The 15,599-nt window shown below is 42.1% G+C and overlaps 1 protein-coding gene across 27 annotated transcripts in view; it reads left to right on the top strand.

Moving 5' to 3' along the window:
* The first annotated feature begins 4,201 nt into the window (after positions 1-4,201).
* Positions 4,202-15,599, top strand: part of LOC146640792 (NACHT, LRR and PYD domains-containing protein 12-like) — a 257,689-nt gene continuing 246,291 nt past the window's right edge. For 9 of the 27 annotated variants that reach the window (XM_085399830.1, XM_085399824.1, XM_085399819.1 and 6 more), the window contains exons 1-6: positions 4,204-4,428; positions 7,917-8,082; positions 9,904-10,035; positions 10,341-10,472; positions 12,097-12,338; positions 12,443-14,228. In XM_085399830.1, the coding sequence (XP_085255956.1) occupies positions 7,943-8,082; positions 9,904-10,035; positions 10,341-10,472; positions 12,097-12,338; positions 12,443-14,228 (2,432 nt within the window). In that variant the 5' untranslated portion in view covers positions 4,204-4,428; positions 7,917-7,942. Of the gene's footprint in view, positions 4,429-7,916; positions 8,083-9,587; positions 9,727-9,903; positions 10,036-10,340; positions 10,473-12,096; positions 12,339-12,442; positions 14,229-15,599 lie in introns of those variants that run through there. The other 18 variants (XM_085399822.1, XM_085399812.1, XM_085399811.1 and 15 more) reach the window with 9 other exon arrangements.

The following is a 15,599-nucleotide window of genomic DNA, read 5'->3' as shown; positions in this document are numbered from 1 at the left end:
ACACTGAGGTTAATTATGAAGCTCCACAGGCTTCTGTGCAAAGACCAGTTCTGTTTACATTATACGTGCTTTAGAAGACATAGCATACATTTTCACTGCTATGCATATGATACCCGCTTTTATTGGTTAAACTGCCGGGATGTCTTAGACACATAATGAGCTTTAATTTTCTGCTTCTAAGTTCAGATAAAACTGAGGTTATTGTAACGGGGCGTAAAAATCTTAGAAACACTGTGGCTAACAAGATCCTTACTCTGGATGGCATCTATGGAACGCCAGGACTGCCATAATGAATTAATTAAATACACCATTAAATAATTAATTAAATGTGGCAATAATTAATTAAAATTGGAATTAATTAATTAAATAAATAGTTATGACACATGTAATTAATTAATTATTGACACATTTAATTAATTATTTATGTATTTCACATTTTAATTAATTATTGACACATTTAATTAATTAATTATTTATGTATTTCACATTTTAATTAATTATTGACACATTTCATTAATTATTGACACATTTAATTAATTATTTAATGATATATTTATTTATTTCATTTTGGCAGTCCTGACGCCTGGCTCTCATCATGAAATAATTTTATCTGTCAGCCTCACCCATCAAACTCAGGGGGCGGGGTTAACGCTGATCGAGTCAAAACCATTGCTTTGGCCTGGTGGCCATTGTTTCTAGCACACAACAACCGGCATGTGGAAGCTAACAGAACTGAGCTTTGAAAAACCCTGTTTGTGTGTCACCAAACACCGTTTTAATATTTTTTTAGCCGAGAATGTAGTGGTTTAATCTTCATGTGTCTGGTCGGTTTGTCAAGATACAGCCTCTTTGCAAAAGTGTTTCGATGATTTCGGAGATGTCTGCCCAGTCTCACGGCAAAGCGTGGGATAGACCCGCTCGCCTCGCAAGCAATCCCACCGACAAAGCGCAGGCCCCGGTACACAGCTGTAGTAACCCCCGCTGACTTCTTTTACTGAGGTTATATTTATCGGTGTTTTATTTCCTGATGTTCTTATGTGTCCTACGTGTTTCAGTCGCCAATTCTGAATTATAACTAACATTAAAAACATGTTTAAGGAGGAGAGAGAGCAAATAAATCTGTTTAACATCTGATCTTTGGGTTTTTGTTCAGTAATCAGCGTGACCTGTGTATAAACACATAAAAGAGATAACGTTGGTGTTTCCGTCATGTAGTAACTGCTGGCTTTAACTGTACAAAGGTTGTTCGACACTATGAAACACATACAGACTTCATGATGTTCGGCTAATATTTTTATTGTGAATATTAATCATGCTGACCTCGCTCTGTACACCACGCAGCGAGGTCAGCATATCCACGATATCCTCAGCTCCATGAGTTAACACAAAGTTTCCCAGCTGACTATCTAACTGCCAACTATTCCAGAGACGTGAAAATATACAGCATAAAGAAAAGTGTAAGAGACTCAGCAGCAGATTAGAATAACAGTTATACATTTAATAAATCACCAAATGAATCCAAGAAACGAGCAAACCTGTTCCGACAATTTGAATTTGTATTCCCTCAGCTGCAGACTCGCTGCTGTTTAAATGTTTGAAAAGGAAGATTAGATATAAAAAACGTCAAACATAGACTCAGTCTGCCTTCACATTTGATATGAGGCCAGCACGTATAGTGGCCTCAGCAGGCTATTACTGAAATACACGTGCTATATCATAAACTATGATATAAACAGGGAGGTCCTATTAACATGTTTAGTTTTAAAGGACACCTTCCTGCCTTTAGTCTCATTCATGAGCAGTATTAGTTTTCTTCTAACATCCAGAAGTCTGCACGATGTGTTTCATAGTTTGTAACAAGCCTTTGACAGGTAAACATAACATGACCGAAAAAGAAAAAAAAAAGAAAAAAAAAGAGAGAGAGTGTTGACATAAGAAGAGAAAATTCTCTCAATTATGGAGACAGACAAATGGTTCATTTATGTTTGATGTGTGTTTATTCCTCCCTAAATATCGTCGGTGAAGTTCGCCATGCACGTCAGATTTTCCTGCGCATTTTTATACCTCTGCCAACAGAGAGAGAAAAAAAATCACATTCTAACAGACAGCTGGTGCTTAGAATACAGTTGAATAACTATTAAAAAACAGATGATATTTAGATGATAGTTCAGTCTAACACATGTGCCAGTGAACCATTAAACGTCTGTGAAACTATGCAGTTATGAAACGTAACTTTAACCTCAGCCAAACCGATTTGCTCAGTTGTAAATAAAACAGCGAAGTAAACGTGACCCGACAGACAGAACCTGAGTGAATGAAGTCCAGCGTTTAACCACTGAGAGCTAAAACTCAGCTGAGGTTTCAAAGCTGTGTGCTGGTGATTGGACATCAGCCGCTGATAAAGCTGTTCGCCTATAAAGTGCTCTGTAAGGAAACGAGCTCCAGCAGCTCTGCGCTCGGGGAAAAAACTATATTTACTTATCTTGTGCAGAAAAATGCGCTGACATTGCGTTATATCGAGCACCGGCTGCCCAGTTAAACTGTGACTATCACCAGGTAACTAGGCGTGTTTCTTGAATTAGCAGCAGGTGTTAAACAGCTGACAGATGAGGAGGAGGATGCATGCAGGTAAACTGAGGGTCTGTTGAGCTGATCGCTGGTTTCGTGAGAAAAATGTCAGCTCGTTCTTTATGTTACAGAAGCACAGAGACACAAGACCAGGCGGAAAGAGACGATCGTTCGGTGAAAATGAGAATCTGCGAATGCAACATGTGGAACACGGAGAGTGGAATATGTAAACAAACCGGTTAACGTAACCCCCTCGGTGCACTCTGCATGCTAACTGTTAGCAGAGCTAGTGAAATCTCTGAAAACATCTGAGCACTTTTGCAAACATGTTCTATGTTGACAACCTGACCAGACATACGTCGCGACATTCGCGGCTAAAACACTGTTAAAAGTGTAGCTGGTGACAGAAAAACGGGGTATTTTAAAACTACACCACCACCATTGCTGCTTGTGATTTGATCTGCATTCTGGGATACCTGGCTGCCCCAAGTCTACACAAGCAATCGATTTTCTAGGATCGACCTGTTTTGACTTACTTTGCACGGCAACCAATCAAATGTTAGAGAAGCTGCATGGGCAGCGTTAACCCCGCCCCCTGAGTTTGATGGGTGAGGCTGACAGATCAAATTATTTCATGACGAGAGCCAGGCGCCAGGACTGCCAAAATGAAATAAATAAATATATCATTAAATAATTAATTAAATGTGTCAATAATTAATGAAATGTGTCAATAATTAATTAAAATGTGAAATACATAAATAATTAATTAAATGTGTCAATAATTAATTAATTACATGTGTCATAACTATTTATTTAATTAATTAATTCCAATTTTAATTAATTATTGCCACATTTAATTAATTATTTAATGGTGTATTTAATTAATTCATTATGGCAGTCCTGGCGTTCCATAGGCATCGCCTTAAGCCGCCTGTTGCAGTCATTTGGCACATTATAAGTCAAATTGAAGCACACGATCCCAAAGCACAACATCAACATTTATTTACATACAAAAATGAAAATTCTTTTTACAGAAAAGAATTGTAACTTCACAATATTGCATTAAGATGAGCAGACAGATTTTAATCTCAGCATCGTGCACACAGATTTTTCAGGACACTGGAAGAGTTCCTGCCGTGGATTTAGATGTTAGTGTTGTGTGGATGATCCCATTCTGTGATCTTTGTGTTACTAACACTGATGCTTTTACACTTTAGGACCCTCGAGACCTCTGCTGCTCAGCCGTCCTGATCGCTGCCTCCACTTTAACCAGAGGCTGTAACCTCTGATCATTTCACCTGCACCGACAGTAAAACTCTTCTCCAGAACCAAACGTGCCATAAACCCATCACAGCTTCATCATCAGCTCAGTCTCAGCAACATGCAGACGACCGAGCAGCAGAAACTCTGCAGGGAACGTCTGAAGTCTGTTCTTCAGTTTTCCCAGCTCACTGTTTATTGAACATGAGACAGAAAAATAACTTCACCTTTAATGTGAAACTTTTATCGCCTGTGACATGTTTGCAGGAAGTTTACATGCTGTGATTTAGTGTCACAGCCATAAATATCACACAAGGTAAAAACTCCAAGTCCCAGCATCCTCTGTGTTTAGGGAGGAGCAGTGAAAGTGAAAGTGTTGATCCTCCGTTCAGAGCAGCAGGAGGAGGAAGGTGGAGCTGAGGCAGGCGAGTGTTAACATGAATATGTTTCTTCTTATGACATAAAATAATTCCACACTGTTCGTGTCTGTGGGTGAAACGTGAGGCCGGTCGGCTCCTCTGAGCGCTGGTTTCCTGTAAGTAGAGAGGAAGTGAGTTTAGCTGAGAGAGCAGGAGGAGAGTGAGAGCTGTGCTGAGGCAGGTGAGTGTTAACACCGCTCTGACATTACTGTGTCTCTGTGGCGGGAACAACAGGCTCCGTCAGTGGAGGCAAAAATAATCAGACTTTGGTTTTTCAAAGGAAACTACTTTATGTTGGGAGAAGCCGCGCGCTCATTGGATAACGACTTGTCAATCTCAAGTTATTAGCCAATGAGCGCGCAGGTTCACAGTAAGACCCGCCCTTATCACGACGGGTTTTAAAACTAAAATGGCGACAGAAACTCTGTGAGTGGAGTTCAGGCTGACTTTATGTAAGTGCGACGTTTGAGCCACTTCCTGTTCTCAGTCCCGGCGTCCTGATCACCGAGGTTTCTGTTGCTCTGATGTCTGATATTGATTATATCGGTAAACAGGCTGTAGGCAGAAACATCAGGTCTGATCTGAAAATCCCTTCAGAAACAAACTTTAAGAGTTTTATGTCCGTGAGGCTGTAAAACTGTAACGTGTCCTGTGATCCATAAACACTCTGTGATGAATAATCTGAAGTCATTTTGAGCCTGACAGTAGTTTCCTGTCACAGAGCAGAAGCTGCAGGCAGTTTTTGGCACCTTTATATTTAATTTATTCCAAAATAAATCAATAAAGGTAGAAAAGAACTCTCAGTGACATTAAAAATCTATTTTTAAAGACAGATGTGACCAAGTGCAACAAATATAAGATGACATGTTTACAGATATTTGAAGTATTGATCATATGTATGTTACACCACTCCAGGACAACTTGGTGTAAACAGCAGAACCGAGTTTATTTGGGTACTTCAGAACCGTGGCTTTCACATACAGAGCCCAAAAATACACTCTTCTTCTTTTCCTTTTTCGAACATAGTTTTTTCTTTTTTCGTGACTGCCCCCTACTGGTGGAAAAACATGTAGCAGCCAAAAATCCAAACATATAGTTGAATAACACAAATACCAACAGATTTATGCAATGTTTTGGACATATTTTAGCTTTACACTTTACCAAGTGCTGTTCTTAACTTAAAGAGTACTGGTGCGAGTCTTGACAAGACATCAGCGCTCAAAACCCCTACAGGAAAACAGCTACTACACGAGTGGAAAAAGCTGTTTATCTCAGATGACGGGTTGCTGATACGAAAGACTGTGACTTACACTCAGATTGTGATTCCGGAATCGCACAAAGAACTGGTGTACAAACACCTTCACTGCGAAATGGGTCACTTGGGGGTGGACCGTGTGATGAATTTGGCAAGGAGTAGGTTTTATTGGCCGAATATGTACAAAGATATTGAGTTTTTCATCACACAGGTGTGCAAATGTAATATTCAGAAAAAACCTACAGTTCAGTGTAGGGCCCCCATGTGTCACGTGCCGGCTACTGCACCCTTTGAAATGGTTTCAATAGACTATGTCCATCTCGAAAAGAGCAGGGGAGGGTATGAGTATATTTTAGTGTTACAGGACAACTTCACCAAGTTTGCTCAAGCCTACCCTACACGCAACAAATCTGGCAAAACAGCAGCAGACAAAAATCCAAACATATAGTTGAATAACACAAATACCAACAGATTTATGCAATGTTTTGGACATATTTTAGCTTTACACTTTACCAAGTGCTACATGTAGAACACAGAGCAGGGGCCTGTTCTTCGTACCGCGCTAAGTGAGTTAGCTGGATGAGATTGTTGACGATTTCGCGTGATCCTGGATCGTTCGGTTCCCCGAAGCCCATCCGGGACTTGCTGTCATAGCAACAGATCCGTAAGCGTAAACCTGCTCGGGAGCAGGTTTACTTTATGTAAACAGGATTAGATCGCGGCCACGCAGGTATGCCCGCGTCATTCATACGAAAGCAACAGCGATATTCCACCACTGTTTCACCATAAATAAATAACATCAATGTAACTAAAGACAATGCAGCACCTGATCCATTTATTGATTTCACACAGGTCATTTCCTAAAAAAGGGAAATGTACTATTAACATTCTATTACATGTATGTGATTATTACAGATGTAATTCATATTTCAGAGTAGTAATTGTAAATTACTTCGTGTAATCAAGATGAGAGACCACGGCTATAAAAGCGAAGGTGGATTTGGGAAGTCTGTCGCAGCCATGTCCTGTCCGTATACGCGAGCCACCCATTGCGGAAGGTGCAAGATTGATAAGGAGAGTCCTCAGAATTCAGCGTATATTGCGGGACAGACAGGATCCTTTAGCTCAGCGCGACAGTGTGCTCATAGAGAGATATCGATTTTCCCGTGAGGGTATTATTTACTTAACCAACTTGTTGACAAGGGGGTGCAGGACCACCACCTGTCTTTTGTTGCTCTGCCCTTTTCTTGGTTGCTGTTATAAACAAACAGATTATTCCAGGGTCTCTTTCCAAGAGACTAAAAGCAATATAAGTGATAAATATTACCATTCTGTAGAATATTCTTATATTTCACTTTTACCTGTTCCCATGTTCTAGTGGGTCCTGTCGTGGCTCTAATGTGAAAGAGGATAAAATATAACATATTATAATATAATGTAATATAATATTGGATAATATAGTGTAATATAATAAATCTACCCTACCGCCTACTGGTGTTGGCCAGAGGGGCCGATGGCGCGATATGGCAGCCTGGCTTCTGTCAGTCTGCCCCAGGGCAGCTGTGGCTACAACTGTAGCTGCCTCCACCAGTGTGTGAATGTGAGAGTGACTGAATAGTGGCATTGTAAAGCGCTTTGGGTGCCTTGAAAAGCGCTATATCAATCCACTCCATTATTATTGTTATTATTAAATTACTTACGAGTTTAATTTGTCAGCAACTTTCTGCCAGCCCTCGCTCCTTGCTTTTGCAGCCTTTGCAGTGTTCCCTTGCGTTCTGATTAAACTCTGAAACTCCTGAAATCCCTCACTCAAGAGTTCTTGCTCTGCTGCCGAAAAATACCGAGCCGAGCGCGCTCCGTCGACATTTTCGCCGACCAATCAGAGGGTTGCCGATCAATGTTTCTACTATCGATGCGTAGCCCCTTTTACGACACCCAGTGATGTCACATTACTGCGTCCAGCTGTACTAATCGTCAACAGCAGGTGTGTTCGGGGAACCGGATTAGCGCGCTCACGGTTAGCGCGATGGTTTGGTCTTGGATGTTTCATTTGATCTTGGATGTAGTAAGCGACGTACGAAGCACAGGGCCCAGGTCCAATAACAGAGTCATGCTGCTCACAAACAGCAGTTTGGTTTCATGAGCTCACTTCCTGCAGTGATCCTCAGCTTCTCTCCAAAGGAGCCGTAACATGTGGGCTCCTCACCATGATGATGATCCCAAACACACTGAGTTCCTTCATCCACCTGATCATGTACTTATTAAATAATGTGATGGTTTTGGTGTTTTTTAAAGACTTTGAGCCTCTAAAATAACTGGTTTGGACTTTAGGGCCAAAGCTCCAACATTAGAAAGCCGTCAGTATGATGCTTCCAGTACAACAGCACCTCTGAGTGTGTGTGTTTACCTCTCAGACTAACTCCACCCTGACATCAAGAAGATGGAGGAAGAGGACGGAGCAGCATCTGCAGCATCCAGCTGTGTGTCTGTGAGGAGTGACTGGTCCAAAGACAGACCTCCATATTTCAGTCATGAACCTGCAGCAACAATGTTCTTCAATCATGGAGCTCAGCTGACCATGTAAGAGATCTGCTGACTCAGAGTTCAAAGGTTGTTTATATAAATGTTCTGCCAGTGACATCATAACTTAACCTAACACTGGTCTGTGTATGAAGTATCATTTAGTGGCAGTTGTTAAAGTTGTATAATGATGATGCTAGTTTGGGGTGTATTTTCCTGCTGATGCAAATGCATCTACTTTGCCCTTTGTCTGGTGCTTTGGACAAAGACGTCCAATGAAACTCAGAACAACACAGTTTGCACCACCAGCAGGCAGAGGAAGTGGCTGACATCCAGAAATCCTACCAGTGGCTGAACAAAGCTGGACTGAAAGACAGCACAGAGGCACTAATCATGGCAGCACAGGAACAAGCTCCGAGCACAAGACCCATAGAGCCCGGGGTCTACATGGCTCTTTTTGGGGGGGTTGTGTTGTATTAATAGTGACTTTGTTTCTTTGGACCTGACCAAAATCTTTTGTTTTTCAGTTCAGTTGCAACATTGACTAACACTAATGCAGGGGTCGGCAACCTGCGGCTCTTTAGTCCTTACAGTGCGGCTCCTCGTGGTTTGGGAAAATAAATTAGAAGTATTTAGCTGAAGTGTATTTTATTTATGTTCTTTTTTAACTTGTAGTTCTAAATTGGAAGATTATTGTGATATTGAAATATAAAAAGAAAATTATATTTTATTATTTTTTGATCGTTCAAATAAGCGTCACACTCGTGGAAGCCGGTGTACCCGCCGAAACGCCGTGCATTTATCGAGACTTTCAGCCCCAGGTAGGCCAATTATGGATCTTCGGATCCACATTATGTCAGCAGCTGTTCTCCACCGTGAACTATGTTAAAAACAAACACGCTCACGCCTCACAGACGACAGCTTACAGTCCTGTAAAGATGAAAGTGACTTCATACAGCCCCGACCTGCAGACGCTGTGCGCAGAGGTTCAGGAGCAGAAGTCCCGTTGTAAACATATCACGGCAGACCCGACGATGTTTGCATGAACTCGCTTTTCAGCTTCTCTTTATTGACCACTTTTCACACACGGTTGCTGTACGCACACAGCCGGCTGTAGCTTTGCAGCTCACAGCCCGACACACACCAACACAACAGCACAGACGTTAAGGCGGCGAGGCGTGATTGCGGGTGCCGCTCAGGTGCGTCCGCCTCCCCTGCAGCGGCGCTGCAGACCACGCCCCGCCACACACATTAACCAGGTAAAATACATATTTAGGCAGAATTTTGCAAATATCTATTTTTCATCTTTCAGCAGCATAGAGCTTTTTTTCCAATTGTTTTTTAAAAGTCAGGTCAAGGCTCCAAAAGCCCAAAGGAGATATAAGGGTGGCGGCTCACAGCAGTTTTTGTTTGCTACATCATTTTAGTTCAGCTGGGTGTCTTTCCTTTGGTTATATTTCTTTAAGAGTTCAAATGTGTTCATTACATAAATAACATGTAATTTTCTCTGTAGCACTTCATGGATTTCATAAGCAACACACCTTAGTTGTACACACAAAGCATAAAGGTAAAAAACAGTATATACAGTGTTATCTTCATTCTAGATGTCAAAAAGTATTTGTGGCTCCCAGTGTTTTCTTTTGCGTGGAAACTGGCTCCAAATGGCTCTTTGGGTCCTGAAGGTTGCTGACCCCTGACCTAATGGTATATTTTTTTTAGCTGGATCGTTCTATAAAAACATGAATCAAATCTGAGAAAAGTTTCCACCTGACCTGTTGAATGTTATTGAAGCCAGAAGTTTGCCTTCAGACTGTGTTTCTTGCATGCCTTTTGTGGTGTACTAATTGATGTGAAATGAATGCAATGTGGTTGTGTTTGCAGAGGTCAGAGGTCACAGTCTCCAGTATCCAGCTGTGTGTCTGTGAGGAGTGACTGGTCCAAAGAGAGACCTCCACACTTCAGTCATGAACCTGCAGCAACAATGTTCTTCAATCATGGAGCTCAGCTGACCATGTAAGAGAGCTGCTGACTCAGAGTTCAAAGGTTGTTTCTATAAATGTTCTACCAGTGACATCATAAATGATTCCTAATGGTGGTCCGGGTACGATAATGCTAGTATCAATCGTAGTAGTAATGCAATCCAAGGTAATGATTTCTTCTCTGTTGCTGTGAACGTCTCTGCAGCCGTCTGTACTCTAATCTGAGACAACTATTACTGACAGAAACCATCACATCATCCAGTTTGTGTGTTTGCAGCTGCTTAAAAGATTTTAAACAGAGATTAATCAGTAATTCATGTGATGTGTTTGTGTTTGCAGAGGTCAGAGGTCACAGTCTCCAGCATCCAGCTGTGTGTCTGTGAGGAGTGACTGGTCCAGAAACAAACCTCCAGACTTCAGTCATGAACCTGCAGCAACAATGTTCTTCAATCATGGAGCTCAGCTGACCATGTAAGAGAGCTGCTGACTCATTTACGGGTGTTTGAAATTCTGTGACCACTTTGTAATTTTAGTTTATATTTTAAAAGTGTTTTTATTTGTAGTTGCCTGTATTTTTATTACACTGTGTGTAACGTGGTGGTTTGTGCTGTTTGGGATTGTTTTGGTGAATTTGTGTCAGAACATCAGATAAATGATTTCATCACATTTTAAAAGAAAGTATCAGGATAATAATCTGAACTGAGTCATCAGAAATAGAAAGATGGTCTCAACAGGCCACTGAGCTGATCTCCAAAGAAATGCAGAAGATTGAAGAGTCCGAGGCTGTTTATTTGTCACAGGCATCGTCATACACGTACAACACAGTGAAATGTGCTGAGCTGCTCCTGTGACTGGACAAAACATTATAAACAATCATTAAATGAAATAATGAAACATTGTGCAGATGTAATGTTAAAGTGCTTTGTGCCACATTAGCACAGCATGTACTGACAGAGCAGTGCAAGCAGAACAAAGCAAATGAGCAAAGTGATGTAAACAGAGTAACTGAACAGAGTGAGCAGAGTAATATCAGCAGTAATGAAGCAGCAGGATCAGTGTAGCAGCGTGTGACGTCATAATGAATCAGGTATGATCTGAAATATGACAGTGAGACAAGAACATGATGTAAGGTCCTGTTGAAACCCTGATGGTGATGCTATGAGGGGAGCATGTTCTGATTTAGGACTTGGATGGTCTGAGGATAGAAGCTCCTCTCTGTTTGTGTCCTGATGGTGCAGAAGCTTCTGCCTGATTGTAGAAGGAGCTGAAGCCAGCATCATCCCAGAGGTGAAGCTCCTCTGTGTGCAGACCTGAGGTCAGATTCCTCCAGGCTGATGTTCAGGATCTACAGAAACGTGTGGTTGTAGTTATTGCTGCACTGTGTGCTGACAGCAGATACTCAGAACAAAGCGCTGCACACGTGTTCTTTACAAACATCTGTACATAGAAAATATGGATCATGGCAGTGAATGAACACGTTTCTGTCATTTGTTTCATTGGCTTCTTTTTTTCTGCCTGTGTTCATGTGATTAATGTCTAACACATAAACAGGTTTGTAATCAAACATCACATCATCAGGGAGGCATCATGAAACAAAGTTACTGCTGGAGGCTGAACTCAATTTGGTGGCAATGTTCAAAAATATCACTCAGATCATTTCAAAGCTTTTAGTTCTTCTTCTTCACTTCTGTAAAATAATAGAAAGAAAATCAGAACCCAGAAGTTCACTTCCTGATGACTGAACTCTTTCAAAATAAAGCTGAAAGCTCTGAATGTGACACCGCTGCTCCACCACAGTTTTTAGAGGAGGTCAAAGGTCAGTTCAGAGTGATGGATCCCAAACTTCCAGTACATCCAGTGAAGGACATAATCAGCTCTGTGATGAAGGCTTTTACTGTGGAGTTTGTAGGCTGATCACTCTGTGTTTAATAAGACAGGCAGGAACAGCAAAGGAAACTTGGATTCTGAACTCAAACACAAGTTTCTCCACTTTGACTTTTCTCTGTGACCATCAGAGCTTCTGCACAGTGTCATCAAATCTGGATGTTTGTCACTGACAGTCAATGATTTTAGTGATAAAGAAATGTGTTCACAGAGGGAGGAAGAGGAAGAGGAGTGGTGTCTGTGAGGAGGAGCAGCTGTCCTGCTGTGCTTTGTGTCAGGACGTCCTGAAGGATCCAGTCTCTACCAGCTGTGGACACTGGTTCTGCAGACAGTGCATCTCCTCATACTGGGACCAGTCTGCTTCATCAGGAGACTGGTCCTGTCCCCAGTGTGGAGAAAGATCCAGAAGCAGAGCTGGACTGCAGACAGCCAGTCAGAGCAGCTGTGTACAAAGTAAGACTGAACATCTGTCTGCTGATGGACTCATTTCTGAAAACTGGACTTCTTGTTGTTGTTCAGACATTGAAGAGTTTTCTTTCTGTTTTTCTTTCTTTCAGCAGATGTTGGTCTGCAGGAGGTTTTAGATGAACATAAGATCAGTCTGAGGAGGAGATGTGAACGTGTGACTGAAGGAAGTGATGAAACAGGAAGTAGAACCCTCCTCAACAGGATCTACACTGAGCTCTACATCACAGAGGGACAGAGTGAAGAGGTTCATAGCCAACATGAGGTGAGGCAGCTGGAGACAGCTTCCAAGATGGACGCCCTCCATGACACTCCAATCAGGTGCCAGGACATCTTTAAAGCCTTACCTGACCAACAGAGACCCATCAGAGTGGTTCTGACCAACGGCGTGGCTGGTGTTGGAAAAACCTTCTCAGTGCAGAAGTTCACTCTGGACTGGGCAGAGGGCTTGGAGAACCAACATGTCAGTGTGGTGGTTCTGCTTTCATTCAGGGAGCTGAACCTGATCAGAGATGAGCAGTACAGTCTTCTGGAGCTGCTCCATGTTTTCCATCCAACACTACAGAAGGTCACAGCAGAGAAGCTGGCTGTCTCTCAGCTTTTGTTCATCTTTGACGGCCTGGATGAAAGCAGACTTTCATTGGATTTCACCAACAGGAAGCTGCTGTCTGATGTCACACAGAAGTCATCAGTCAGCCAGCTGCTGACAAACCTCATCCAGGGGAATCTGCTTCCCTCGGCTCTCGTCTGGATAACTTCCCGACCTGCAGCAGCCAATCAGATCCCTCCTACATGTGTTGACAGGCTAACAGAAGTACGAGGCTTCACTGACGCCCAGAAGGAGGAGTACTTCAGGAGGAGATTCAGTGATGAAGAGCTGTCCAGCAGAATCATCTCCCACATGAAGACATCCAGGAGCCTCCACATCATGTGTAGAATCCCAGTCTTCTGCTGGATCACTGCTACAGTTCTGGAGCACATGTTGACTACAGAGCAGAGAGGAGAGCTGCCCAAGACCCTGACTGACATGTACTCACACTTCCTGCTGGTTCAGACAAAGAGGAAGAAGAACAAGTACCACGAGGGACATGGGACGAGTCCACAGGAGCTGACGGAGGCTGACAGGGAAGTTCTTCTGAAGCTGGGGAGGCTGGCGTTTGAACATCTGGAGAAAGGAAACATCATGTTCTACCAAGAAGACCTGGAGCAGTGTGGTCTGGATGTGACAGAGGCCTCGGTGTACTCAGGAGTTTGTACAGAGATCTTCAAAAGAGAGTGTGTGATCTTCCAGAAACCAGTCTACTGCTTTGTTCATCTGAGCATCCAGGAGTTTCTGGCTGCAGTCTACATGTTCCACTGTTTCACCAACAGGAAGTCAGAGGTGCTGAAGGACTTCCTGGGAAAAAAATACAGAGAGTCCTCTCTGGATGATTTCCTTAAACGAGCCATGGAGAAATCCCTCCAGAGTAAAAATGGTCGTCTGGACCTGTTTGTTCGCTTCCTTCATGGCCTCTGTCTGGAGTCCAACCAGAGACTCTTAGGAGGTCTGCTGGGTCAGACAGAGAACAGTCCAGAAACCATCCAGAGAGTCATCAAGAATCTAAAAGAAAGGAAGACAAAATCCTCTCCTGACAGAAGCATCAACATCTTCCACTGTCTGATGGAGATGAACGACCTCTCAGTACATCAGGAGATCCAAGAGTTCCTGAAGTCAGAGAACAAATCAAAGGAACTCTCTGAGATCCACTGCTCAGCTCTGGCCTTCATGCTGCAGATGTCAGAGGAGGTTCTGGATGAGTTGGACCTGAAGAAGTACAAAACATCAGTAGAGGGACGACTGAGACTGATTCCAGCTGTGAGGAACTGCAGAAAGGCTCGGTGAGTCCAGATGTGATCATTAATATTATCAGTTGGTGATAGTTTAGTTACTCAGTCATAAACTGCAATCATTTCTTATTTGAGGTCACAGTAGGGCTGCCACAACCAATTATTTTTGTGATTATTTGACTAATCAGATCAAAAATAAAACATACAGCTTATTGCACCAGCATGCATCTGCTGTTATATAACTATCATTAGCTTACAGCTTAGAGTTTTTAAGGTATGTGCTAACTAAAAATAAAGACCAGATGATAGTTTATTAAACTTTTAATGAAATTTGCAGATTGTAGCAACAAACAGAAAGGCCCCCAAAATGTGTGCCGAGTTCTTCAGTGTGATTTCTCCACGATGAAAGCTCACTGTGCTCCACATAGTTATGAAGATCTTGATTAACCACATTAGCTTCACATTAGTAACTTTGTCCTCGACAGCTCGGCCATCTTCAGAACCTGCCCAGGAATTGAACTGCACATGTGCACTGGCTCCAGACGTGGGGTTGTCCTGCATAGTCAGTGGTGTCAGTAGATCATTAAGTAAAATAATATGTAACTAGATTCCTTTGAAAGAGCAACCATGGACGACAAAGCTGGGCGGATTCTGCTCTAAGACACCAAATGAGCAAATGTTTGCTGACCTGTATCAGTGATCACCTTTTTGTTGGCCTGGTCCCCCAGTCCTCCCACTCCCCCCGGTCCTCGGTGGATGCTGTCACTTCCTCTGACACTGGCTCACCATTTATGTTGTGTCAAAAATCAAACGTGAAGATCTAATTTACTCTAAACTCTCTGACTGTTACTAATATAGTCATAAAATATGCAACAACCACTGGAGATGGAGATGAAGCTTCAACTTGCAGAAAATAGTTTATTAAAATCAGTTTGAATAAACCCAAGGCTCAGAGCAAAAGAGACAAAAGCGCCCCCAAGTGGTCAGACTGTAGACGAACAGAATAAACCCTATCAAAGACAAACACGCTGGAAGCATCTTTTCTAACACTCCAGTATTTATTAGCATTTATTATAAATTTATTGTGACTTTGAAGACGTTCAGTGTTTCCTTTGGTATAACGGAGGTCTGACTACAGTCCAGTAAACACACTGATTAGGATTATAGATTAAACTGCAGTAATACTTTCACAGTGTGCAGTGATGCACAGGTCCGAGTGGTTTTACACTGAAATTCTCAACAACAGGAAACTATAAGAATTTGTTACTCTAATAATAAACATAGAAGAAGAAAAACATTTTTCATTTAGAGTTGATGAATATAAATGAATTTGAACTTTACAAACCAATCAAAGACAAACTGATCCATGTGAGTTTATAACAATATTCAAAGGCTGCTGCTGGACACAGACAGGTAACATCA

This window comes from Rhamphochromis longiceps, unplaced genomic scaffold (genome assembly GCF_057381845.1).
Source record: "Rhamphochromis longiceps isolate RC_006_pf unplaced genomic scaffold, R_longiceps_female_GT1.1 unmapped_scaffold_1, whole genome shotgun sequence".
Classification (NCBI taxonomy): Eukaryota; Metazoa; Chordata; class Actinopteri; order Cichliformes; family Cichlidae; genus Rhamphochromis; species Rhamphochromis longiceps.
This window is presented reverse-complemented; position numbering and strand designations above follow the sequence as displayed.